This window comes from Neovison vison, chromosome 11, assembly GCF_020171115.1.
Source record: "Neovison vison isolate M4711 chromosome 11, ASM_NN_V1, whole genome shotgun sequence".
Classification (NCBI taxonomy): Eukaryota; Metazoa; Chordata; class Mammalia; order Carnivora; family Mustelidae; genus Neogale; species Neogale vison.
In genome coordinates, this window is record NC_058101.1 from 186,234,388 (window position 1) to 186,261,643 (window position 27,256).

General features: G+C 39.9%; 1 protein-coding gene across 6 annotated transcripts; it reads right to left on the reverse strand.

Annotated features, from left to right (window-relative positions):
- Positions 1-1,672: 1,672 nt before the first annotated feature.
- TRIML2 (tripartite motif family like 2) lies at positions 1,673-18,722 on the reverse strand. 6 transcript variants are annotated; one of them, XM_044225443.1, is made up of 8 exons: positions 18,703-18,722; positions 13,285-13,518; positions 12,718-12,813; positions 10,742-10,933; positions 9,078-9,218; positions 6,798-6,820; positions 6,513-6,613; positions 1,673-2,358 (listed from the first exon to the last, which is right to left on the reverse strand). In XM_044225443.1, the coding sequence occupies exons 2-8, from the start codon at positions 13,471-13,473 to the stop codon at positions 1,769-1,771; spliced, it is 1,332 nt and encodes a 443-aa protein (XP_044081378.1). In that variant the 5' UTR covers positions 13,474-13,518; positions 18,703-18,722; the 3' UTR covers positions 1,673-1,768. The 6 variants fall into 6 exon arrangements, with proteins under 6 accessions (XP_044081378.1, XP_044081380.1, XP_044081377.1 ...); XM_044225445.1 differs by lacking the exon at positions 18,703-18,722 and adding an exon at positions 18,188-18,207; XM_044225442.1 differs by lacking the exon at positions 18,703-18,722 and adding an exon at positions 13,868-14,050.
- Positions 18,723-27,256: the final 8,534 nt, after the last annotated feature.

A 27,256-nucleotide genomic window follows, 5' to 3' on the forward strand; every position in this document is an offset into this window, starting at 1 on the left:
GCACTCTCTTGGAGTCTAAGTTTTGGAAATAATTCTTAATAGTTAAGCTGCAAAAGCAGGAGAAATCTAACCCAAGATGTGGATGGAGTTTAAGAATCACATAGACATTAAATTCTCATATTCTTACATAATGTATCATTTCCCTCAGGAAACTGGAGAGAGGCTTGAGAGCCACTGCTCCAAATTCTTAATCTGTGTCTCAAATAATTGTTTCACTTACAACTCACTCACCTAACTTAACCCTCCACTTCTCAGATGCGGACTATTTTCCCCCAAGACTTTTTGTGATTTGTGCAAATGATTTTTTTCTGAGCTTACATCTTTACACACACACAAATTATCCATATGATGTAGTAAAAGCAAATTCTGAGAATTGCAAACAGTCAATTTAAAAAAAATCTGCCCCAGGGGTACCTGGGTGGTTCAGTTGGTTGAGCATCTGACTCTTTGATTTCAGCTCATGTCATGATCCTATGACCGTGGGATTGAGCCTTGCTTCTGGCTCCATTCTCAGAAGTCTGCTTGACCCTCCTCCTTTTTTCCTCCCCCGCTTGTGCTCGGTCTCTCTCAAATAAATATTAAAAAAAAAAAAATATATGTCCTCCAAAATAGGTAAATAAGACTTTATACCTTCTCAGATCCCCAAAAGACTGAAGCCATTTTGCAGTATTTTGCTTTTCTTCCCCCTTACTCTATCCTTCCTGAAGAAACAGCCCCCACAATATCTACAGAAACAAATACAAATGTTCCCGCCACTTCCTATAGAAATTAGCTTGCATTTTGAGGAAATCTGAATAAAATTAGACCACTGACCTACCTAGTCATGTAAAGGAACCTACTGCATAAGCAACAGGATTTGAGTCAGAGCTTGCTTTTTTATAGGATGATCCAAATTATCCTGGTTACTTACTGTGACTTTAGGAAAATTGAATCACCTGAGTCCCAGTTTCTACATGAGGAGTAAGATTAATATGTACTTCTAGGTTGTTAAAAATATGAAGGGAAATACAGTATGATAAACCGTTCACGTAAAAGTCCCTTTATGAATATTCTGTCATCATCATCTCAGCATTGCAGAACCACCCCTGAGCAAGGCTGCATGAAAACCTTTCCAGGGGATCATCGAAGGCAGAAAATACAAGACAACATTACAGTTTTATTTCTATGTTCCAAAGCATTGAATTATCAGGCTTCTTTTAAGAAACCTAATTTTCCTTGCAAGAAAGTAGTAGAAATACTTGAAAAAAAATTTTTTAAATATTCACATTTTCTACAACACCACCTCCCCACCCAGATAAAATATCCAGGGAAATTAAGTTCTCTGTTTAGAATGATATCAGGAAGTCTTGACACTGTCAGTAATAGGATCAGTCTTAGGATGTCTTCATTTCATATGTCGTTATGATGATATCCTCAAATCTAAAGTCTTGATTATATCTAATTGCATTTTCAGAAATTACACTAGAGTCCTTAACTTAGTCTTAGAGATTCCAGACTATATTACTTTTCTAAGTTCCCAATTTTATGCTGCATATGCATTTATTGTTCTAATTAGTGTAGGGTCCTTCCATTATCATCATTCATCACTCAGTTTCAACATAACCTTTTTCACTAAATACGTGTTGAAAGCCACATGAATGCGAAAACTCTGGGGTAATAAACTGGATTCCAATTCAATCAAGTGTTAGAAACTTTTATTGGATTACTTTATATGGATTCTTTTACAAAGTCAAGCTCTTTACTTTCTGGCCCCTTGTGGTTTTAGATTTCATGGAGAGGAAGACTGTGGACTAACATTAACATCACAAGAAGAAACATGAGGAAAGCAAATGCTTAGCGAGTCTGAACTTGGGCCTCCACTTGGGATACAAAGAGAAAATATGGGCCTGACAGCTCCGCAGAAGGTGAGAGAAGAGAAATTATAAATGAGGGATCTATTTGTCACATCATAGAAGGCTATCTGCCCATATTCACGGTCTAGGAAGACTCCAACTTTATGCATTTTCTCTCCTCTCAAGAAGACCCTTTTCAGAGGGGGAAAGACCCAGAACGTATAATCGGTTCCCATCACAGAACCTGTGAGTAAGAATTTATGTCTGGAAGCAGCAGGTAGGTCACAATTGCTGCTGGCAGGGTCTTCGGATATCCCCAACTGCCACCTGGTTGCCTTTTCCACATCTACCTCCCAGTAGTGCCTCCCTGAGGTGAAACCCTCCACACCCAACACAGTGGCACCAAAGATGAATCTCCCTGGGCTGCCAGGAATGTCCTGCTGGACATTTCTGAGACTCACACTTCTCAGATCCTCAGATAAGACCAGAAAGGGATGAGCTGTTTTAGGATCCAAAGTGACAGCTCCTGCAGGGAGAAAGAAATTCATTTAAATTTGGTTAGAGTCATCCATGCCACCACCAGACTTGGAGGATTTCTAACAAGAGGAGGCTTGTCAGTGAATGGGTACAAGTTGCAGGCATAGATATGGGAAGAGGCAATCCAGAAGTTCAGGAAAGGTGACCTCTGAGCTTTGTTTCAAGAACTAGACATCACAGAAGAGAAGGTCAGCATGATACTGGAAGGAGATGCAATCTGAGGAGGAAGAAGACTATCGGAGTTTAGAAGTTAGTTAGAAGACTACTCGGAGGTTTAGAAGAACCTGTCAGACCAGAAAGGAATTTTGGCAGACTGTAAAAATGGTATCCAATTTTAGTCACATATCAGCTGGGAGCCAACTCTGCTCCCCCCAGCCAACTCTGCTCCCCTAAAGATCTCCAAACCTGGAACTCCAGGCTTCATTCCCCTAAAGAATCATCAGAATCTCCTAATAGAGCAGGCTTTTCCTAGTGACTGGCTGTGATTCCCCGTGATTCCTGGGTTTTCCCTGTGACTGAACTGCTCTCCCCTTAAATATCACCACAGTGTGACACAGATGCCTAGAAACTGTTGCCAGCAGGCTCTTAATGCTGAGTAAATCAAAAGAACATATTAACAGAGGGGAAAGCCTGTGGGAATCCTCCAGAAAAAAATCAAGCTGTGAACAAGAGAGCTCAATGTGATTTCTTATACTTGAATGAAAGTGACACTTTACTTCGTATCTCAAACTGTTTCTTATCTCTTTCTCCTCAACTGTTAAATATTGTGATTTCTCAGGGCATAGGACTGGATCTTCCTTTTTATAGCTTGTACTCCTTTCTCCCTAGGTGACTTCACCTAGCCTTAATTTTCAATACCTTCTATAGGTTCACGGCTTACTTCGTAAAGAAGCTGCCAAATACCAGTTAGAAATAAAGGAAGCATTTCACACATACTATGTCCAAAATGGAACTTCAAAACTACCCCTTTTCAGTTCTACTTCAGTTAATAGCATACTTACTTCTTCAGTTGCTAAATCATAAACCAAAAAGCCTGGAATAGCTCCTTGTATCTTACTTTAATGTCTAATTCAGCAGAAAGTTTTGCTGCCAAAAAACTGGAAGGATAATTCCGGACTTCAAATTATATAAAAAAGCTGTAGTAATCAAAACAGTATGGGGGTGCCTAGGTAGCTCAGTTGGTTAGGCATCTGCCTTTGGCTTGGGTGTTGATCCCAGGGTTCTGGGATTGAGTCCCACGTCGGGTTCCCTGCTCAGCAGGGAGTCTACTTCTCTTTCTTCCTGTGCTCTCTCTCTCTCAAATACATAAATAAAATCTTAAAAAAAAAAAAAACAACAAAAACCCAAAACCAGTATATTACTTCACAAAAACAGACAGAAAACCCAGAAATAAACCCACAACTATATGGTCAATAGATCTTCAACAAAGCAGGAAAGAATATGCAATGGAAAAACAAAATTGGACAGCTACATGTAAAAGAATGGAATGGGACCACTTTCTTTCATTATATGAAAAAATAAACTCAAAATGGATCAAAGACTTAAATGTGAGAACTGAAACCACAAAAATCCTAGAAGAGAACACAGGTGGCAATTTCTCTGACATAGGCCATAGCAACATTTTCTAGATAGGTCTCCTGAGGCTAGGGCAAAAAAAACAAAAATAATCTACTGGGCCTATATAAGAATAAAAAACTTCTGCACAGTGAAAGAAACAATCAGCAAAACTAAAAGACAACCTACTGAATGGGAGAAGATACTTACAAATGACATATACAATAAAGGGTTAGCATCCAAAATATATAAAGAATTGATACAACCCAACACCTGAAAAACAAAAAAATAAAACTAAAAAAGGGGCAAAAGACATGGGCAGACATTCTCAAAATTAGATATACAGATGATCAACAGACACATGAAAAGATGTTCAACACTCATCATCAGGGAAATGTAAATCTAACTATAATGAGATACAATCTCATACCTGTCAGAATGGCTGAAATCAACAACACAAGAAACAATAGGTGTTAGCGAAGATGTGGAGAAAAAGGAACCCTAATACACTGTTGGTGGAAATGCAAACTAGTACAGCCACTGTGGAAGTATGGTAGCTCCTCAGAAACTTAAAAATAGAATAACCTTACAATCTAATTGTACTACGGGTATTTACCCCCAAAATACAAAAGCACTAATTCCAAGGGCTACATGCATCCCACTGTTCGTTAACAGTCAAGCTATGGAAGCAGCCCAAGTGTCCACTGACTGATGAATGGATAAACTGGTATATATATATATATACACACACAGACACACACACAATGGAATACTATTCAGCCAAACAAAAGAATCAAATCTTGCCATTTTAAACAACGCGGTTGGAAATACATAGTGTTGAATGAAATAAGCCAGTCAGAGAAAGACAAATAACCACATAATTCCACTCATACGCAGAATTTAAGAAACAAACAAAGGAAAAAAAGAGACAAACAAACAAAAAAAAGACTGTTAATTACACAGAACAAACTGATGGTTTCCGGAGGGAAGGTGGTGGGGGATGGGTGAAACAGGTGAAGGGGATTAAGAGTACACTTATGATCAGCACTGAGTAATGAAAAGAACTGCTGAATCACTATACTGTACACCTGAAACTAATATAACACTGCCTGATGACAATATGAGGATTAAAACAATAAAAAAGAAAATATAAATCACAGAGTGAGAGAAATATTTGCAAAACATCTGACAAAGGACTGGTAATTGGAATAATATATAAAGAAATCACAGCACTAAATAATACACAACACAATTTCAAAAAATAGTGAAAAGTATATCTATATATAGATATACTTCAAAGAGATACAATCAAGTGCAAATAAACACATGAAAATATGCTCAAAATCGCTAGTTATTTCAGAAACACAAATTAAATTTAAAGTGAAACACAACTACGTACCTACTAGGTCTGCTTTATTTATTTTTTTAAGTAAGTTACTTTTTAAAATATAATTTTCTTTTAAGTTTTTTGTTTAATCTTTTTTTTAACTTGAGAGAGAGAAAACATGAGCAGGGGGAGAGGGAGAAGGATAAGAAGACTCCCCCCTGATGAGGGAGTCTGATGTGGGGCTCAATCCCAAGACTCTGGAGATCATGGCCCAAGTCTAAGACAGACGCTTAACCCAATGAGCCACTCAGGGATCCCAGGTCTGCCTTAAGTAAGTAAAAAAAAATGACAATACGAAATGCTAGTGAGGATGTGGAGTAACTGAATCTCATACATCACCAGTGGGAATGCAAAATGACACAGTAAGTTTGGAAAACAAATTTTACAATCCCTCTCCTAGATGCACAATGAAGAGAAATGAAGTCACGGCCGCGTAAAACTCTGTAAGCAAGTATTTATAGCATAGATTTGGAAACAACTCAAGTGGCCTTGGAATTGCAAGAGAATAAATGGTGGTATCTTCATAAAATGGAGTATCCCACAACAACAAAGAGGAATAAACTACTGATACACAACCAACCTGGATGTGCCTCAAATGCTTTACGCTAAGTGAAAAAAGCCAGACACAAAAGGCCACACACTGTACGGATCCACTGACAGGACATTCCAGAAAAGGCAGAACTATGCCTTTCATTATAAATCTTTCATTATACTTCTTGACATTTTTTCTTTCTTTTTTTAAAGACTTATTGGAGACACAGAAAGAGAAAGAGAAAGAGAGAGAAAGTAGGAACCTGAGGGGACAAAGGGTGAGGGAGGGAGAGAATCTCAAGCAGAGCTCATACTGAGGATCCTGAGATCATGACCTGAGTCAAAATCAAGATGCTTATCTGACTGAGCCATCCAGGCACCCCAACAGTTTTTTCCCTAGAATTTTTTTTTTTTTTTTCCTATCAGACTCTGCTTGCAATCCTGTTTCAGGCTTGGAAAAGTGGGAAAAGATATGCAAAAGAGAGCCTTTCAACATAAGATCATACAATTATTTTCTTGGTAGTTATCCAACGTATATAGTATATTAAACTCTCCAGTCATTTTAAATCCTTAAGCTCTCTGGAATCGACTTTTATTTATGGTAGGATGTTCACTTGATTCTCAGATACAAAAATCAAGTGCCCTGTTATCACAGATGTGTATCAACTTACTTTGGAGAGTGTTGAGCATCCTGCTCATTCCTATTACTTGGCACAGACTCAGGTCTGTGATATGGGCAGGCTCCAGACACTCAAGCAGTATTGATTCGCTCCTATTAAAGAAAGGACAATCTCAGCTATATGTGCAGACCCAAGGCCCCCACCAATCAGAGAATGGATGTCATTACATGACCTCATGATCCTTACTTACCCCAGTATCTCTACTCTCCTGTGCTCACGTTTCAGACCCTGAATCCCACCCCAATGCTTCCATTCCTTTCCAAAATGAAAACTTACCTTTCCACAGAATATTTCGCATTCTACAGGGTGAAAAAGAGATAAGGTTACTATCTGAGCCACACTTCTGGTATTTGAGCCATGCCTCTTCTGAGCTGTGCCCCTGAAAATTATGTTCTAATGATGAAACTTGATTTGTATGTTAATTTCCCCAGCTTTGTGGTACTAAATCTCAGAGATCAGATTTTAACACTGATTAGTAAAAGTCAGAAAAATGCTTGAAATTATTGTTACATTCCCAAGGGAAATGTTCGTGTTTTTTGTCTTCTTAGTTTTATTACAGTTGGGTACTGTATAGTTATTTTATATGGAATCTGGAACCTGCTCAATCAGATGATGTCTTGGCAAGATTTAGATTTATTCTGGGTATATTTTTTCTTTTATTAAATACATTTAACATGTAACAGTAAGTTTAAGGTGTATAGTGTGTTATTTTGATACCCTTGTATAATGTAATGATTGCCAATATAGCAATATTTATGATATCATACAATTATATCACTGTATTGTTTTACATATTCATTATACCATGCATTAGATCTCTATGGTTTATTACTATTCATTACAAGTTTGTACCTTGAAACACCATCACTCTTATCAATGCCCCTCCACCCCTACCCCACTCCCCCAATAACCAACATTTAACTTCTGTTTTTTTAAACACATTTAAATTTTTTTAGATTCCACATATAAGTGACATCATGCAATAGTTGTCTTTCTCCCTTATCTTGCTTAAAGGCATCATGTGCTCAAGGTCTATCCATGTTGTCCAGATGGAAGGATATTTTCCTTTCTCCTGATATTCCATTATATAAATGTACTACATTACATAAATGTAATATAATCCCATTATATAAAGGTACTACATTTTTTTCATTCATTCATCTGTTAACGGGCATTTGGGTTATTTCTAAACATGGGAGTGTGTGTGTCCCTTTGAAATCCCGTTTTCATTATCCTCTAAGTATATGCCCAGAAGTGGAATCGCTGGATCATACAGTAAATCAATTTTTAATTTTTTGAAAATTAAAAAAACCTCCATATTGTTTTCCCTCCCTTTTTGCCACATCTTCACCAGCACACATCATCTCTTACTGATGATAGCCATTCTAACAGCTGAGAGATCTACCTAACAGCTGTGGTTTTGATTTGCATTTCTCAAAGGCCGTATTTTCCATACCTTACCTCAGCTATCTTATCCTGAACAGTCATCACTCGAACTCTGCCCACTTACTTTCTTTTCATACACTGGGTAACAAGAGTTGAGTAGGTGAAGGAACATGCTAATGAACTGAGGACAGTGGATGGAGCTAGGTCAGAAGCTGAGCGTAACTGAGTCACACCTACCTTACCCGTCCTGAAGTAGGTTTGGCCCTAGAATAGAACCTAATAGTTTTTTTTTTTTTTTTAAAGATTTTATTTATTTATTTGACAGAGAGAAATCACAAGTAGTCGGAGAAGCAGGCAGAGAGAGAGAGAGAGAGGGAAGCAGGCTCCCTGCTGAGCAGAGAGCCCGATGCGGGACTCGATCCCAGGACCCTGAGATCATGACCTGAGCCGAAGGCAGCGGCTTAACCCACTGAGCCACCCAGGCGCCCTAGAACCTAATAGTTTAAGTGTAGGGGCTTCCCAAATAAGAGCACCCACTTTGCAAACGTAAGCCAGGTGGCAGAAGGATATGGATAGAGTCTTAAAAAGACAATAATTTACTTGTTGAAAGGTAATGCATGGCACAAGGTTTAAAATATGCAATATTATACAAATAAATCTCACCCTTGTTTTTCCAAGGTTACCGCTCAATGTTCGTGTTCTTTGTGTTTCTTTTGCCAAAGGCAGTCTGTGAATGTTAATGAGCATATGTCTATACATAGATACATATTCACTAAAACCAAACAAAAGGCAGTTCTACATGTTTTCACTTTAACTAAATATCCTGAAAATAACTTTTACCACTATGGAATTGTTTCACTTTTTTTTTTCTGGTTGCAGAATATTCTACTCTATTGATATGTCATAATTTGACTAATCATTATTTACCCTACCGAGGGACCTCTCAATTCAAATTATTGATAGCTTCAAGGTGAGAATTCCCATCATGAAGTAGCTTTCACTAGGCCAGGATTTTAGACAACTCATAATGTTTTTGGTGACTGAAAAATAGCCTATACCACCCTCATGCATGTTTGAAAACCATCGAATATTCTACAACTGACCCCTAGTGAGTACTGTCCACCTCTCCCTTCTCAAATACTGTAATGACGATCATTTCTGAAATCTTACCTGGAGGAACGCTAAGTTGTATTCCCCACACTTCTTCTCTAGCTCTGCAATGATCCTTTGGAGGCTGCATATATGCTCAGAAACCCCGACTTCACTCTCCTTCAGCTTATTCATGTTCTCTTTCCCCAAATCGCTCAGTCTCTGCAGAAGCATTTCCTTATTACTATTTAACAAGTGGTTAACTTCTTTTATTCACTAATTTAACCAACCCTTAAACCCAATTCACTGCCTGCCATTTCAGAAATACATATAATTAGGGGGCGCCTGGATGGCTCAGTGGGTTAAGCCGCTGCCTTCGGCTCAGGTCATGATCTCAGGGTCCTGGGATCGATCCCACATCGGGCTCTCTGCTCAGCAGGGAGCCTGCTTCCCTCTCTCTCTCTCTCTGCCTGCCTCTCTGCCTACTTGTGATCTCTGTCAAATAAATAAATAAAATCTTTAAAAAAAAAAAAAAAGAAAGAAAGAAATACATATAATTAGATAAGGCCCAATACTCCTTTGTGTTAAGGAAGACATCTCAATTGAAATTTGATTCTTTGACAGGATGTATTTATATTGATGTGGAAGGTGTGCATGTAGTCCACTTATTCAGAAAACAACCCGACCGTAAAACCAATCATATTATTTTGCCATTTTGTTCAGCAAGTATCCATTTCCTTCATTAAGATTTGATTCTAATAATTTAATCAATTAATAAGAAATAAACAAGCCACTGATTTTAATCCTTGCAAAGATGCTGTTATTTTTTTTCTTAACACAAATGATGCATATTATACCCTACTGCTAATGATGTCACAGCCTTTTTTTTTTTTTTTTAAAGATTATTTATTTATTTACTTGACAGAGATCACAAGTAGGCAGAGAGGCAGGCAGAGAGAGAAGGAAGCAGGCTCCCTGCAAAGCAGAGAGCCCAATGCGGGACTCGATCCTAGGACCCAGAGATCATGACCTGAGCCGAAGGCAGAGGCTTTAACCCACTGAGCCACACAGGCGCCCCACAGCTTTTTTTCTTAAAAAATAATATGCTCTTTGAGAGCATTTCTTATCTGTCCACATAAAGCTGTGTTATCTTTTCTAAACGCTGAAGAGCATCCCACTGTAAGTATATAATACAACTTATTTTGAGAGTCCTCTATTGATGGATATAGGTTGTATTTAATCTCCTGTTATCATAAACATTACAGTGTTAATAATAATGCCTAATAGTTGTAATATTTACAAACACTGTTTAAAGAGCTTTATGTAGATTATCACAGTCAATCCTCACAGTAGTATTATAAAGTAGGGGCATTATCCCCATTTTAATAGTGAAGGAAACGGAGTCACAGGTTGAACAATGTGTACAGGTTAAATTAGCCACTTACAGATTAGTAAATAGCAGAAGCCAGATAGGAACCTCATCAATCTGGCTTCAAAGACTACCTCTAAACCATGGCTTTATACTGGAATATTTACAGCATTCCCTATTCTTATATCTTTTTATAGGCATGTAAGTATATTATAAGAGAATGATCAGAAATAGAACTGCTGGGTGAATATATATATATTCTTTTAATACGTTCATGGTTGTCACTGAATGTCTCATTTTTAGAATTGGCATAATGCTTGGCTCTCCCTTCTCTCAGTTCCCAAACACTGTGAGCATGTTGTTTTCCACCTCTCACCTGTAGCGTTTCCTGGGATTTCTCCTTCAGCTCTGTGGCGACCTCCATCAGTTGATTCAGACCTTCTTCCCTCAAGTTGGAGTTGGACACACCCTCTTGAAGCCTCTGGAAATTCGTCTTCTCTTCAACCATCAACTGGAACCTTATCCTATATTCAGACTCAATCATGTCTTTAAAATCCTGTTCTTCTCCCTTCAAGACAGATAAAGGTATGACAGACTTCAGGTTAAACACCACAATACATATTTATGGTCAGTTTCCAGACCTAACTCTGATATAAAGACAAGAAAATTTGAAGTACAGGGAAAGAAATAAAAGGCATAAATACAAAGGACAAAGGAAGTTTTGAGCCAAGATCAACTAACACATCACCATAATCTTAAAACGTGAAATGCAGGTAAAAAAATGTTAATTGACTTAGAAAACTGAGAAATCTAAGATCAACATGACAAAGAGGAAATGAGGAAAACTGAAAGGTGGGGCAAATGGCTTTTGCAGAAGCTTTGGATAGGGACAATGAGGAAACAGGAATGAAAGGGTGACTCCCAAGGTTTTTAGAGAAAGCAACTGGAACAGAAAAAGGGAAACAAGAAAGAGATAGATGGAGGTGGAGACTGTATCAGCAGCTCAGGTTTTGACATCCTGATTCTAAATAGTCACTCAGACATCCAAAGAGCGAAGCTCACTAGGAAGATGAACATGAAAGTCTATCACCTGGAAGACTGAGCTAGAGATGTACATCGGGAGTAGACAGCTTAATTTTATTTCATCTCATGAGACTTCATGGAATTGAGATTTATCCAGAACCTGACCACTGCTCATGACCTTAACAGTCCCCCGGTGGGTGTCCCCACCTCTGCTCTCACCTTCCTACAGTCTAATCTTAACCTCAGCAGCCAGAGTGCTTCTGTGAAAACTGAAATTCAATCAAGCTACCCCTGTTCAAAACTTTCCACCGATTCCCTATTTCATTCAAAGTCAGCAGCCCTGTATGATTTGGCCCCCTTATCTTCTGACCTCACCTACCAGCTTCCACTTCCACTGCCTTCCTCACCAGCTTGAGTTTTTTCAAACGCCACTTTCTGAACAAGGTCACTTTATTTCGAAGTACACCCCATTATGCTTTCCTTTTTTTTTTTTTTTTTTAAGACTGCATAGCATTTACCACTTAACATTCATTTTACTTGCTTTGTTCACCTTCCTTCAGTTGCAGAAGGGCTAACTTTTTCCCCCCTCTCTTGCTGCTAAATCCCCAACACCTAGTATAGTCTCTGTCAAAAGCGGGGCCCCAATATCTGTTGAATGCATGGTGTTTAAGGCTGAAAAAATGGGGATCAGTTGAAAAATTCTTGGAGAGCCAGTCAATTCTCCTCCTCTACCATCCTCAAGTGGCCATTTATTCTCTTTAAAAACTGAAAGGAAGAAGACCCAGAATCTGGGATGCTTGGCACAGAACACAGTTAAATACGAAGAAAAGATGTGAAATCAGAAGGGAAATGTGGGCCTAACAGAGGACAAGCCCTCATTTCAGACGTAATTCTCAAACTGCCTTTTTAAATTGTTTCAGGATTTATATGGCTACCAACAGTAGAGGAGATATTCATTCTCCCCTGGCTTGGTATAAATTGTGTTATCAATCTTCTTTGCCTGTCAATAAGGCTCGCAAATGATGTTTCACAAATTTAAGAGTTAATCTGTACTTCTCTTATCATAAACAAAGTTCAGGATCTTTTTAAATGCTCAAAAGATAGTTGCATTTTCTGTTCTGTGAAAACTCCTTCAATCATTTTTCCATTGAATTTCTAGCCTTCTGCTTGTTGACTTTTAAGAACCCTTTATTCGTAAAGAAATTAACACTTTTCATACCTATGGATTTCAAATATTTTTCCCGCTTTGTTATTTATCTTCTGACTTCATGCTTTTTGCTATCCAACATTATAGGTAATTGCCTGCTCAGACTGCAGATAAGCACTGACCTGAATCATCACCATTCTTTCCTGCTCATCAGCCAATATGCTTTTAGCTACTTCAAGTTTCTCCTTCAATGTGTTCAATATCTCCTGGAATAACTCCTGCAGAGAAACAGATCAAGGATTCTAGCTCGAGTAATTACTTTACAACAGTTAGCTTTTTAATCGGAGACTATGGAAAAGGCCAATAGCCCCATGTTGGCTTCCTCTCAAGTTTGTCTAAGTAGGGTACTTATCTAGTACTCTTTTTTTTTTTTTATAAGATTTTTTATTTATTTTATTTGAGAGAGAGAGACAGTGAGAGAGAGCATGAGCGAGGAGAAGGTCAGAGAGCGAAGCAGACTCCCCATGGAGCTGGGAGCCCGATGTGGGACTCGATCCCGGGACTCCAGGATCACGCCCTGAGCCGAAGGCAGTCGTCCAACCAACTGAGCCACCCAGGCGTCCCTAGTACTCTTTGATAAGCAGAGCCTGAGGGAATGGTCTTGGCGGGTCAGGGAATCTGTCCTCCAAACAAGTTAGGAAGAGGAGGCAGCCAGTGCCTGAGTGTTCTGGGATCTGCAGGAGGCTCACCCTGTAACGGCCAGCAGCCTCTTGGACTCCGAACACCACGTGACTCTCGTGCCCCTCGGAGTGGAAGCACTGGCCACAAAGCAGCATTTGGTCGTCCTCACAGAACAGCTGCAGTGGCTGTTGGTGTTCCCCACAGGAGGCATCTTCTGGGATTTGTTGCTGTAACTGGGAGCTGAGCTTCCTGGACATCCCTGCAGGTGTCCTGGGCGACGGCTCCTACCGTGGAAAATTCCCCTGCGCTCGGAACCGAAGAGAGTCACGGTGAATCGCGGCACTCACACTTGCCGACCTCACGGTCCCTGTGCAACCCACAACCAAGCCTCAGAGCAGGTCCGCGCCAACCAAGCCTCAGAGCAGGTCCGCGCCTTCCGAGCGCCTCAAACCAGCAGGTCTTCCTCCGCCACACGCTTCGGGGAGAAGACACCAGGAGTTAGACCAAGTCCTCAGACTGGAGGGGCTCTCGTGTTTTCTGAGGATTTACAGCTATTGGCTGAGAATTAGTTATACATGTTCTCACATCGTTTTCCGGTAAGGTGTTTAAAAAAAAAAAAAGGCAGCAAAAGATAAAAGAAAAAGTACTTACGGAAAAGCAAGGCGCATTAATAAGCATTGGAGGAACATCCGGGACTAGAGGCAAAAGCCTGGTTTTAGGCATTTAAGGAAGCGCTCCCTCTCCCAGGAACTGCGCAAACCATAATGTGCTGGCTGCTTCCAGTGCCTCCTTAAGAGGGAGCGGCACATGGGTGCCAACTTTAAGGAGGCTCCCATTTTCAGGCTCTTCTAAGTCCGCTTGCGCCTGAAAGCGAGGCACCTCAGGTGTCATGTGCAAAGCCCAACACATGTGTCGCCTGAGAGCTGGCCAATAAAGACACCGGTTAAAAACATATAAAGGCAACCCCCAAAATAACAACTTTCCAAAAATACTAAAGGGATTTTTTTTTTGAATTCAGGAAACAGAACAAGGCATTACCTCCAGCATCCCCATTTCCAGACAATTCTGATTCCCTCAAGCAACAATTCTATGTCTTTTCTAGAAACATTTTATTATTTCAAAAGGGGTTAACCACTGAATTTGGGAAACTTTTCCCTAATGAGGAACTGCCTTGCCTTAATTCCTTTCTAACTCCATCTCCAGCCATTGTTATGGTGGGCACACCGTAGTACAAAGTACTGATATCTTTAAAAAAAATTCCTCTATCCTATTTACATTTGTTCCCATTTCATCTCATTAACCACCTCTTTGGACAATGTCCCTTGAAACAAATCAACCTGACAGACCTAAAAACCCCCTAATCTGTGCGTTTACTACCTTCTCCCCTACCCGCCCCCCATGCTCTCACTACCACTGAAGCCTGGTGATTAACTAGACCTCCTGCCCTTTCATTATGTTTAAGATCTGCAAAACATTTTTATAATTCTGAAGTTGATTAACTGTATATATGAGATAACTTCGTTATTTGTTAGGATAAATATAAATAAAGCAGCCGTTTTCAAAGTGTGGTTCTCAAGACTTGATTTGCCTTTTTACCATGTTGACATGTGCACTAATCACAGATAAAACTGTTGCCATCTTTCCATTAATCAAGGAAGTAGTGCCAACTGTTGTCATGTATTGTGTTTTTCTTTTTTCCTTTTTGAAAAAAAATTTTTTTTATTTCAGAGAGGGAGCCAGCACACAATCATGAGTTGGGGAGAGGGGCAGATGGAGAAGCAGACTCCCCGCTGAGCAGGAAGCAATAGGCAGCATTGATCCCACAACCTTACCTAAGCTGAAGGCAGATGCTTAGCTGACTGAGCCACAAAGGCACCCCTGTACTGTATTTTTCAATTTCTACATAGTTGCATTCTCCCAGTTAATTTTTTTTTTTTACTCGAGTATTCTTAATTTCTTAATTCAACTTTTGATACAGGACTTAATTACTATTCTGGATGACAAAATTAAAATTATGTATAAAGCACTTATGCTGCATATAGGAATACAGTGGTTGTTTCAAGAAAAACACTTTCTGTAACTGTTACAAGCTATACTAGCCACACTTTTTCACAGCACTTTTTTTTGTTGAAAGAAGAAATGAGACAAATGTGGTTATTCAGATGTAGCAAATTGGAAGATATTTTCTCAAACACTAACAGAGTGACCCTGTCATTTCAAGGAAACCAACTGAGTGTCTTAGTTGTCAATGATAAAATTCTGGCTTTGGAAAACTTGTATCCACTATTGTAAGCCCGACAGCTCCTCAAGACTTTGACAGCTTCTTTTCTGACAAAATTGGTGGTGATATTAACAAATGTGACTTGGATATTGTATATTGAAATACATCAACATGTGGAAAGTCTGAAAACTCAGCGAACCAATATTTTCTGAAAGACCAATACGTGATATTATGAGATTATGCAAGGGTAAAAAGTGGATGCAAAGTAAGACAGACCAATATTTTAAAACAGAAAACATTACTGGTGATTTCAGGAAGAAAAGTCACAATTATCTGAAAAAAAGCTATTAGAATGTGCTCTCCTTTTCCAACAATGTACTCGTATGAGGACAGATGTTCTTTATACATTTCAAGTAAAACAGCACTGCAATAGATGGAATGCTGGGGCAGATGTAATAGGTACTAGCTATTGAATGAACCAGAAATTAAAGAGATTTGCAAAATTGTAAAACCATGCCCCTCTTTCCTGTAACTGGTCAGAGGATTCCTCATAAAAATGTTAGGTTTACTTTTAGTAAGTTGACACTTTTTTTAAAACTAAGTTTTAAGGGGCGCCTGGGTGGCTCAGTGGATTAGGCCGCTGCCTTCAGCTCAGGTCATGATCTCAGTGTTCTGGGATCGAGCCGCGCATCGGGCTCTCTGCTCAGCAGGGAGCCTGCTTCCCCCCCCTCTCTCTGACTGCCTCTCTTCCTACTTGTGATCTCTCTCTCTCTCTGTCAAATAAATAAATAAATAATCTTTAAAAAAAAAAAAAAAACCTAAGTTTTAACTTGTAATACAGGGACTACAGATAGGACACACAAAATGCTTTCTGGGCTCTTCATCAGTAATTTGAGTGCAGAGTAGTCAAGAGGCCAAAGTTCAGAGAAGGCATATTCCTTAGAAATGGGATTCCTAGTAAAAATATACCCATAATTTTGGTACATTTTGCTGGATTCCAATCATAAGGTTGTACAATTTTGCATTCCAATCAACATGAGAAAGGGTGTCAAATTTTTTGCCCACTTGGTAGGTGAGAAATGGTATCTTTATATATTTTCTGTAAAGTTTTTTCCGGCGAGATAAACACAACACCAGGCAAAGTGGGTGCAAGATTTATTAAAAACGCTCTCCAGCGAAGTTTCAGGGCTCAGGAGAAGGGGAGCCGAGAAAGTTGCACCGGGAGGAGGTGGGCACCCTCGGGCGAGGTTCCGCGACTCTGGAAAGCAGAGTGGCGGAAGTCGCGCCCAAGGCAGGGAGGAGGGGGCTTTTAAGGGGTCTTGAAGGAAGCTCAGGGGTCTTTTGGAAGTTTCCCTTATTTGGATATCTCGCCTGCTCATCGGGATCCCATTGGTCCACAGGAGCCCGGGGCGGGGGTCTCAGATTCCTGCTTGGGCCTTTGTTCTCCTGTCCGAGCTCAGGTTCTGTGGCGGGAACATTTCGCCATCTTTAGTAGCCCTTCCTGCCAGCCCAACATTTTCAGTTTACACTTTATAGAAGATTTATTGATTTTAGAGAGAGTGTGTGCATGAGTGTGAGCAGCAGGCCGACTGCGTGCTTCCAACATAGGGCTTGACCTCTGTGCGCACCTGAGGTCTTGACCTGAGACAAAATCAAGTATTGTCTGCTTAACTGCCCATCCCACCCAGATGCCCCTACATTTTATTTTCATATGCTAAAGGGCTATTTCTTTTTCTGTGAACTATGTTTTAGACTTTTACCCGTTTTCTTTTACTTGATTTTTGTGGTCTTCTTTCCTTCATTTTAAGAGCTATTTATACAGTGAAAAGCGCATTCCCTTGTTAATACACAAATTGCAAATATTTTCTCTCTCCTTGCCATCCATTTTGAATTTGCTCCAATTTCTGTTTTGCTGCTTGGATTCTTGAACCTCCTTGTAGTTTCCTTTGTTTTGCTTCCCTGAACATGGCCCAGACCACTCAACTGAAAAGACTGATCAGTTGCCAACTGAACACATTCACAATCCAGCAACCATTCCTGGCTTTATCTTACTTGATTTCTCAGCAGCAGTTAACCAAGTTGACCAAGACCATCCCCTTGGAATGTTTTCTTTCTTCTGCTATCAAGATCATAGATCTGATCTCCCTCCTACTTTACTGGTCTGCTTCTCAGCAATCTTTTTTGAGCTCACATCCTCTAGAGCCTCTAAGTTTTGGGGTGCTTCAAGGCTCAATTCTAACCCCTTACTCTAGTTTCAGTGTCTCCCCAAATAATTATATATCCAAAAACTTAAGTACCACTATCCAATTTAATCTTCTACCTCCATACAATACTTCCAACTCATTTGCAATTGAAGGTCTAATAAGCACCCCAAATTAGCAATTCTAAAACACTATCCAGGATTTCAACCAATGCCTTCCTTTCCCCAGCTCACCCTAAAATTCGGTCATTTAGAACATCTCAACTAGTTTATGTTCAGCCCTGCCCCTACTCACACCTCCATATCCTCAGTTCGACCAGAGTACTATTTTAAACCTAAATCAAGGTTTCTAACAACTTTCCAGTACACTTAGGATATAACCCAAATGGCTAACCAAGTTCTCCGTGGTCTTCCTGCATGCATATAATCTCACCTCTGAGATTTACTGAACCACTGTCCGTTCCAGTTATGATGATAAATCCATCTGTGCTCTTCAACTTGGCAATGACTTTCTCTCATATTTTTGTAATTCTCGTTCCTTTTTTCTTACCTTCAGTTCTCAGTTCAAATGTCCCTTCAAAGAGGCCCTTTTGGAAATACTCTCCCACCATTCACTCCTCTCATTCTCTTTGTATCTAATATAAAGTATGAACGAATATATTTGTTGGCCACTCTCTATCCACAAGAAACTAGATTTTCTCAGATGTATCTGCACCTGACATACTAGATGCTCAATAAATATTTTTTTTAAAGAAATGTTTTAAATCAGCACAAAGTTAAAAGGAAATAAGAGGACAGTGAAAAGAGAGATTAGGTATTTTTACAGAAAACAAGAGAAAGGAAAGTTGGAGAATAGTGTGTCTTCCTAGAATGTTGACTATGTGCTAAACTTACCAACACTTATTTCATTTTTCTTAATTTCATTTTTTTTCTCTGACTTGGCTTTCTCAATTTTTTTATGGTTACATTCCATAATATACATTAAATCTTCCATAAACATTAAGATCAAGTCTAGCTATTTAAAGAAAACCATGACTACGGAAAAGGTCTTCAGAGAAATCTCACCTTTGTAATCCTGGGTATTTCCCTTCAGGGAAAGAAGAGCAGTAACCGAAGGGCCTTTATCTGTTCAGTTGCTCCCTGGTCTTCCACTCCCATCCTCAGGTGGCAAACCTGTGATGTTTCAAATTCTATCCATATAATAAATCTAGGATAGTGGTTATCAAACTTCAGCAAGCATTAGAATCATTTCAGTTTATGGAATCAGACTTCTGGGCTCCACCCCCCTCAGATTTGATAGAGCTGGGTGGAGTCTTTTTATATTTTAATGAGCTTCTAAAAGGTGCAGTATAGCCAGTGATCTTGGTTTAATCTCTTCGGGTGGGTCACTATTTTGTTCTATCTCCAAGGTTTTAAACAAAGTACCCCCTTAATTTTTTGTGTGTAATTTATTAATTAAAATTAACTATATATATTATATATAGTTATATATATAGTATATATAATAAATATATATCCTTTTAAATTAATTAGTTTGTTCATTCATTCATTCATTCATTTACAGGAAGAAATCCTTCTACAAGCCCTTACCCCAGAATTGCACTGTGTTTTCTCCTTAGCCATACCATTTTTTTTTTAAATTCGAAGTTTTAATTAATTTCTGGACTGGTAAAAATAATTCCATGAATTCTGTAAACTACTGCATAAATGCTGTAGTGTAAAAAAATCTAAACAAGTGTTAACTTGAAGCAATTCACTACAAGGAAATGATGATGCAGTATAAATACTACCTTCTGGATTAAGAAATTTCTGTTCCAGTAACATTATCATCGAAATACTCAGAACACACATAGATTTACGCTTCCGTAAATTAATCCACATGAAGCAACTACACTGAGTAGAGGTGTCCGGCGACCCCAGTTACACAAACACCAGGGGCTAGAACCTGACCACTAACCGTGAACACTGGAGTCCAGAGGCAGCAGAAACGCTGTGGGACTGAATGCTGCACCCCCCTACCCCCGGCCCCTCACGCCCAGCGCTGAGGCCGCCCATCTATGGGACTGCGAGGTCCTGAGATGCCGGGCTCTTGAGGCCCTAGGGGTGGGAAAGTCTCCCTCAGAACTAGGCCATACCACTTAATCTTAAATCATCAGAGAATAATACCTGAGTTCACTGTTAAGTTTTCAACGTTCACTGAAGTGATCATGGCATTAGTTGTGGGTAGAAAAATCAAGAGTAGGAATAACAGCTTGAGGAATGTGTCACAGATAGGAAGTCCGAGGACAATCCCATAGTTCATCCTTGGCCTCAGTGTAGAGAAAACACGCACAACTTCCCAAGTTTCACAATTCTGCCTCTAACATTTTTCACTACATCCCTCAATCCCCTGCTAATCAAACTACAGTGATTTTTTTTTTTTTAACTGCAAGCAAGACAATGAGAAATTCCACACTTGCTATCTATCTATGTAATCTGATTTTCCAAAACCTGGCCCCACCCCATGGAATTTTAAGTACATCTTTTTCCTTTATCTCAACGCTTAACTCCTCTTCTAAACCCAGATCCCCCAGGCCCCTTCTGAGAGACTGCGCTCATTTTTGCTTGCCCCTTTCTTCCTCAGCTGGAACAGTCTCCTTTTCTACTCATTTTTTTTTTCTACCCAATCCTCTTTCCCTAAGCCTTGATGCCCCCAACTTGTGAAGATCTTATCAGTTACTCTGTCATTTATTCTCATGATCCAAGCTTCATAGTTAATAAGATTTCATTTTGACAAGGAACCCTTCATAATCTTCACATCAAAAGATAAAACATCAAGTAAAATTCTCATGTCTACTACAGTAGCCTCTTAAAGCCTATCTTAGATTTTAAGCAACTAGTAAATTACCAATTCTAGAAGATTAAATATTTTAACTTAAAATAATTCTAGTAGTTGTGTTACATAGTGTGCTAAGAAATTTTTCTGTTTATATATCACAGTCCTATGAGACAGGTGGTATCAGAATACATTTTATAGCTGATAAAGCTGATGATTTAGAGGTTAAGTAATTGACCCAAAGTACTCAGTAACAGAAGATTACAGATCTAGGTTTTTTTTTTGTTTTTTTTTTGTTTTTTTAAAGATTTTATTTATTAGACAGAGAGGGAAATCACAAACAGGCAGAGAGGCAGGCAGAGAGAGAGAAGGGGGAAGCAGGCTCCCTGCTGAGCAGAGAGCCCGATGCAGCACTCCATCTCAGGACTCCGAGATCATGACCTGAGCCGAAGGCAGTGGCCTAACCCACTGAGCCACCCAGGCGCCCCCCAGATCTAGGTTTTGAGTCACAAGATTGTGATGCCAAATTTCATGATACTTCATTACCTTTATTAAGCATTATTCAGGCACATTTCCTGTTACAAGAGAAAATACTTCAGGTTTGCATTACAGTTTATCACAAGATTCTTTAATAGGCCAAGAGCAACATTATAAAGAACACAGATCATTTAAAGTGTTAACTTTTTACATAGGCATGCCCTTGATTAAAATTTTTTTTCGGGGCGCCTGGGTGGCTCAGTGGGTTAAGGCCTCTCTGCCTTCGGCTCTGGTCATTATCCCAGGGTCTTCGGATCAAGCCCCACATCGGGCTCCCTGCTCAGCGGGGAGCCTGCTTCCTCCTCTCTGCCTGCTTCTCTGCCTACTTGTGATCTCCATCTGTCAAATAAATAAAATCTTAAAAAAAAAATTTTTTTTTCTACATTGTCAGAGAACAAAATGATTGGGTCATGGTCCTTGTAGCTTATTTCATGCTTAGTCCTATCACATTTGTTAGCCATGGGTCCCCTCACCACAGATCCCAAGGTATCATATGCTCAGCTTCTGAGGAGGACAAATATGGCTGGTGCCAAACAAGATATTTTCTGGGCTCATTCTGCTGCATTAGAGCACCCTCATCCCATTTCAGAAAGTAGTGGAGATGTGGCTCTTGGTCAGCCACCTTGTGTTTATTCTTCAGGAAGGGCTAGCTGCACTCTGGTTTCTTTTCCAAGGTGGTTCTATAAGCAGCCATGGCTTAGCACTCATTGGCCTGCTCCCCACAACCCCCAAGAGGTCCAGAAGTTCCTGTCCAGCTATTTCCTTGAAGCATTATTTAAGAATAAACATTCCTTGAGACTGCTATGATAGGACTGTTGCCTTTCCCTTGCAAATCAGGGCTTATCTAAACCCATCAGGTTTTTTTTTTTTTTTTTTTTTTTTTACTCTTTCAAAGGAAGCTAATCCTTCTAGGTAAGAGGAAGAGGTCACCTTTACTTCGTCTAGTCCAACATTGGGATCGGTCCTCTCTTTTAACCAGAGAATCTTCAACAAAGCAGAGGGGCTCACTGTAGCTGGGGTCAGTTAGGACCCTGAGCAAATGAAGGTCAGGTTTTTGCCCAAGATCACACACTGAGAAGACTTTCTCTAACTGATGAAGTTAGCCTAAAGTGGATTTTGGTTCTAGCTCTCCCAGCTAACTGCCATGACCTTCAGCAAGCAACTGAATATTGAACATCATCTGCAAAATGAGAATCATTATGACCATCTTTTGTTTACATGGGAGCATTACGAGAAGTTGTATGAAACACAGGAGCAAGGGGGTAACGAGAAATTTCTCTCTGCAGTAATACTTTACTTCCTGAGTCAAGAGCATTGCCTTCCTGAAAAGGGAGTGTGCAACTGAGGTGGCAGAGAAGGCACAGAGGAGTTACCGGGAAATGAAAAATAGAGCATTTTTATGCCCCTTTGAGAGTAATTTATACTGAAGCACATACTGTTTTATTAATCAGATGTTTATCTTAGAATTTCAAGATCACTGGTCTCTATCATGTCCCTACTTAGGAAGGAAATATTTTCAATCATTATCTCCATCACCAAGATATTAAAATGTGCTTGCGCACGATCACTTTAAGTGATGCATCCTTATCCCTTCACAGAAAACAAGGACTCAAAAAGTCTGCTGCATACCTTGAAGTCATCTGAGCAACTAGGACATCTTGCAGGACCTGAAAATACACTTGTGCTAAAAGATTAACATCAAATGTATAAAGATTGCTCAAATTACTGGCTATGAGCAAAACCCAACCTTATAGACTTGACCAGAACAGGTTGCAATGTGAATGTAATAGCAGGAGCTCTAGCAGTTCTCTTGGGTCAAATATTCTATGGGGGGAAAGCTATACATATTAAGAGAAATAAAAAGAGAAGTCTAGGTCCTTAGATATACTGTGCCTTTCCAGATAGCAGATTGAGTAAGAGAACTTCTCTTATTTAACCTGCCATTCGTTTTTTACTGGTACTCTTCTATCTTGTTTAACCTGCCATTAGTTTTTTCCTCCTTTAGTGCCCATGGTTCTTGGTTATGCTGCTTTGAAGAACCAAGAGGTAAACCTGATGAAGAGTGGTGAGAAACAAAGCAAAGTTTATTGAGTGATAACGAAGTTTATGGAGCCACAATTCAACCCTGCTGAAGAGGAAAGGGACTGTAGAGGGTTGCCACAAAGTTTCTAAATCTAGGGGTTTTTATGGGCTCTTGGGGCTGTTTTAATCTGATTAACCCTCCAAGAGCCTGTCATCCAATCAGGTTTTTGTCATCTATCTATCACAGGGGAAAGGGTGGAGGGCTCCTTCCCTGGTGGTGTAAAATCCTTTCAAAGGTGGTTTCCTCTTGGGGGTGGGGTGGTCCTTTGTCCCAGCCTGTCAGCCTCCCACTATCCTTCATCAATACCTGAGGGTTCCTTTAATAACACTGCTTGTCCCAGAATTAGCTCTGAAAGACCCAACACAAATGGCTTGTTGTGGGACTAAGAGTGATCTTTCTGGTTATCTTTGTTTTCTTTTAGAGGAGGTGCTGGGGGATAGGAGATGAAACTAAGGAGAGAAGGTAGAACCTAGGAAGGAAAGACCTCTGTAGAGAACTATAAGAAATAAGACCTCTCTAAGAACTATAAGAAATTATATGTGCAATGTGCCATTTATGCCAGCATTTTGGGGGCTAGTATGAAGAATTATTTTCCTCTGGTATGAAAGACTGTATCTTACAGTTATCTCGAGGGGTGTGATACAGGACTTTAATATTTGTCCTTGCCTGGGTGGGATGCTAGGAAGGAGTTCAGGCAAGGAAAAGTGATGAAGAACTCAGACTGTGGTGTTTTCTTTAATTTTTTAATTTTTTTTAAGATTTTATTTATTTATTCATTTGACAGAGATCACAAGTTGGCAGAGAGGCAGGCAGAGAGGAGGAAGCAGGCTCCCTGCTGAGCAGAGAGCCCAATGTGGGGCTCGATTCTGGGACCCTGGGATCATGATCTGAGCCAAAGGCAGAGGCTTAACCCACTGAGCCACCCAGGCGCCCCCTATCTGTGCTTTCTAAACCACTTGCATTTAAGAACAACAAAAAAAGACAGAATATATTGGAAAGCCCCAAACCCAAACGATTTCTCTCAAAACTGGCAGTCCCTAGCAAAAGAGGGTAGGAAAAGAAAACAGTATTTATATCTAGGCTCTGTGTGTCAGGTACAGTTCCATTTGCTCTTAGTCCTATGTGGATAAGCCTTGGACTTTACTGATTGCTCCAAACTTGGAGACGTAGTAAAATAATAGAACTGTCTATGTTCTTGTTAAGTTAGCTCAATTTCACCATTGCTGAACCTCACCTGAAAATCCCCATCTGTTCTAACCATCTTTGCGGTCAAGACTCAAAACCACCTTGGAAAAGTTAATGATCTTAAAATGGTGTCTGTGAACAAGGATGGAGTTACTGTGCTTCCTTATTCCCTTCTCTCACTGGACTCCCTCGATAAATCCTGCCTGAAACAAAATACAAAATGGACACTGGTAGGCAGGCCCCCAAATGGGCCTGAATTAGTCAAGTAAGCCCCTAAAGAGGGCTGGGCTCTTGGTGGAAAGAAAGATTCTACAGGAGGGATGTGGGGCTTAGGTGATGGGTGGGGCACACCGGGCCCTGATCAAGGAATGGCCTCTAGGAACTGGGAGCCATCCTCACCTGATAAGAAAATGGGTCCTCAGTCCTGTTACAGCAAAGAACTGAATTCTGCCTACAATCTAAATGCATTTGGAACAACATCTTAAACTTTAGTGGAGAGCACATCCCTGTCAACACCATAATTTCAGCCTGGTGAGATCGTGAGCAGAAAACCCAGCCATGACATGCCGGATTTCTGACCTACAGAATAATGAGCTTGTAAGTGGAGGTTTTCATACTGCTTAATTTGTGGTAATTTGTTACACAGCAGTCTAAGACTGGTACAGACACTGGTGAACTGCCACCTGGTGCCCAAGAAGAGAAATAGGGTTAGAAATGGATTTTCCAGGCAACTTCTGCAGCTTATGTTGGATATGGAGAACACATTAAGAATTCTGTTTTAACAAGATTTTGTTAGATCACAATGAGAGCCTCAAATATGAGCCTGAGATAGCTTTGACACAGACTTTAACTTGGAAAAAGAATTTCTGAGTTGGGACTTTTTTTTTCATGACCAGTATAATTTATACTTCCCGTAGAGGGGGAAGACACTTCCTTCTCCCTAAATCAAAAGGTTGGACATAATTTCTTATTTTCTAAGGACTTGCCCTACTTTACTTATTCACCTGAGTTACCTGAATGTCTTAACATATTCAGTAAAATGAGTGAATTGCCTGCCTTCGGCTCGGGTCATGATCCCAGGGTCCTGGGATAGAGTCCCGCATCGGGCTCTCTGCTCAGCAGGAAGCCTGCTTCCCTCTCTCTCTCTCTGCCTGCCTCTCTGTCTGCTTGTGATCTCTGTCTGTCAAATAAACAAATAAAATCTTTAAAAAAAAAAAAAAATGAGTGAATTGCTGTTGGTTTCAGCAGCTTTCTGACCAGATTCTGTAGAACTCTCTTATAGAGAAGTCTCCTATAGATATGAAGAATCTTACAACTTTTTGCAACAGCTTTAACTTCTCACCCATTTATAAAAAGGTTTGTTGTTAGATTGTCAGTGAACTGTGAAATTCCATCCTGGTTAAAGTTAGTGGCATGTTTCAGTCTTAAAACTAGTAACAAGTACCTATTCTTAGCTATAGTTGTCTAGTTTAAGAAGTAAAATCCTTCAAAGGGAGTCTTACAAAGAAATGTAACATACAGATGAAAGTTAAACTTTTCATCCAGCCATTTTAAAAAATCTGACTAACTGTTACAACACAATGGTATAAAAACACAAACATTTTCTTACCTTCGTAGGTTAATTTGTCTAGCCTGTATGTTGCTATCAGTTTATTGAATCATTACCACAATTAAAAAATAATGACTCTGAGTACCTTCTCCTGGCAAAGTTTTTTTTTTTTTGGTTTGTTTTTTTTTAAAGATTTTATTTATTTATTTGACAGACAGAGAGCATAAGTAGGCAGAGAGGCAGGCAGAGAGAGAGGAGGAAGCAGGCTCCCTGCTGAGCTGAGAGCCCAATGTGGAGCTCCATCCCAGGACCCTGGGATCATGACCTGAGCCCAAGGCAGAGACTTTAACCCACTGAGCCACCCAGGTGCCTCCTGTGGCGAAGTTAATCTGAGACACACAGTTCATGAAGCACTCATATTAAAAGCCTTTCTTCCAATGTGTCATGCACAAGAGTTTAAAAAAACACTGACACAAGGAAATTGCAATCTAATGCAAAAGATAGACAATTTAAAAAAATAATAAACTGCAACACAAAGACCATGAAGGAGAGGTACAAAGGAATAGAAGGCTTCTAGAGGAGAAGAGGAATTTGGTTACCTAAGGAGGTCTGGAGATACTGCCTCAAGGGAGCTGACACTAAGAAGGGAAGAAATAGGGCACCTGGGTGGCTCAGTGGGTTAAGCCGCTGCCTTCGGCTCAGGTCATGATCTCAGGGTCCTGGGATCGAGTCCCGCATCAGGCTCTCTGCTCAGCAGGGAGCCTGCTTCCTCCTCTCTCTCTGCCTGCCTCTCTGCCTACTTGTGATCTCTCTCTGTCAAATAAATAAATACAATCTTAAAAAAAAAAAAAAAAAAGAAGGTAAGAAATAAGGGAGGGCTAGGAAAGCCAGGATTCCCCATATCCTGCTCAGGTAGCTTTCATTCATCTCTTGGACTCATTTTTAAGGTGCTTCTTATTGGGCAAACAGTCAAGCAAAAGCTTGATATCTTCTTTAAAGTGATTGGTGGTTTGTAGGGAAAGCTATTATTAAATACAGAACAAACACATTCTTTGTTTTTTCCCCCTATCATCTAGATGTGTTTGGTCTCCACCTTCCAAAACCTTTTATTAGACTTTCACATGGTGTTGCCTATGGGTTTTCCACACATGGGCTTTCCTATAGAACACAAGCTGGGGGCAAAGTGTGCCTCCAAGGAATTTAGACTGTTTGGTCTTAAAAACACCAAATTTGCAAACTCAAGAATGTCTGCATTTTAGTTGAGTCTTGTTATATAATTCTAGCAAACTTTACCACACAAAAGGCCTTGTGTTTGGTTCCATTTGTAGGGCTAAACCATTTCAGGTAGTCAGGCTGTAGTTATCAATTGAATCTAATCAGTATCTTTGACTACTTCAGAGGTTTGACTGAAACCCTCCCTAGGCATGACATTCTTGTGGTAACTTAAGCT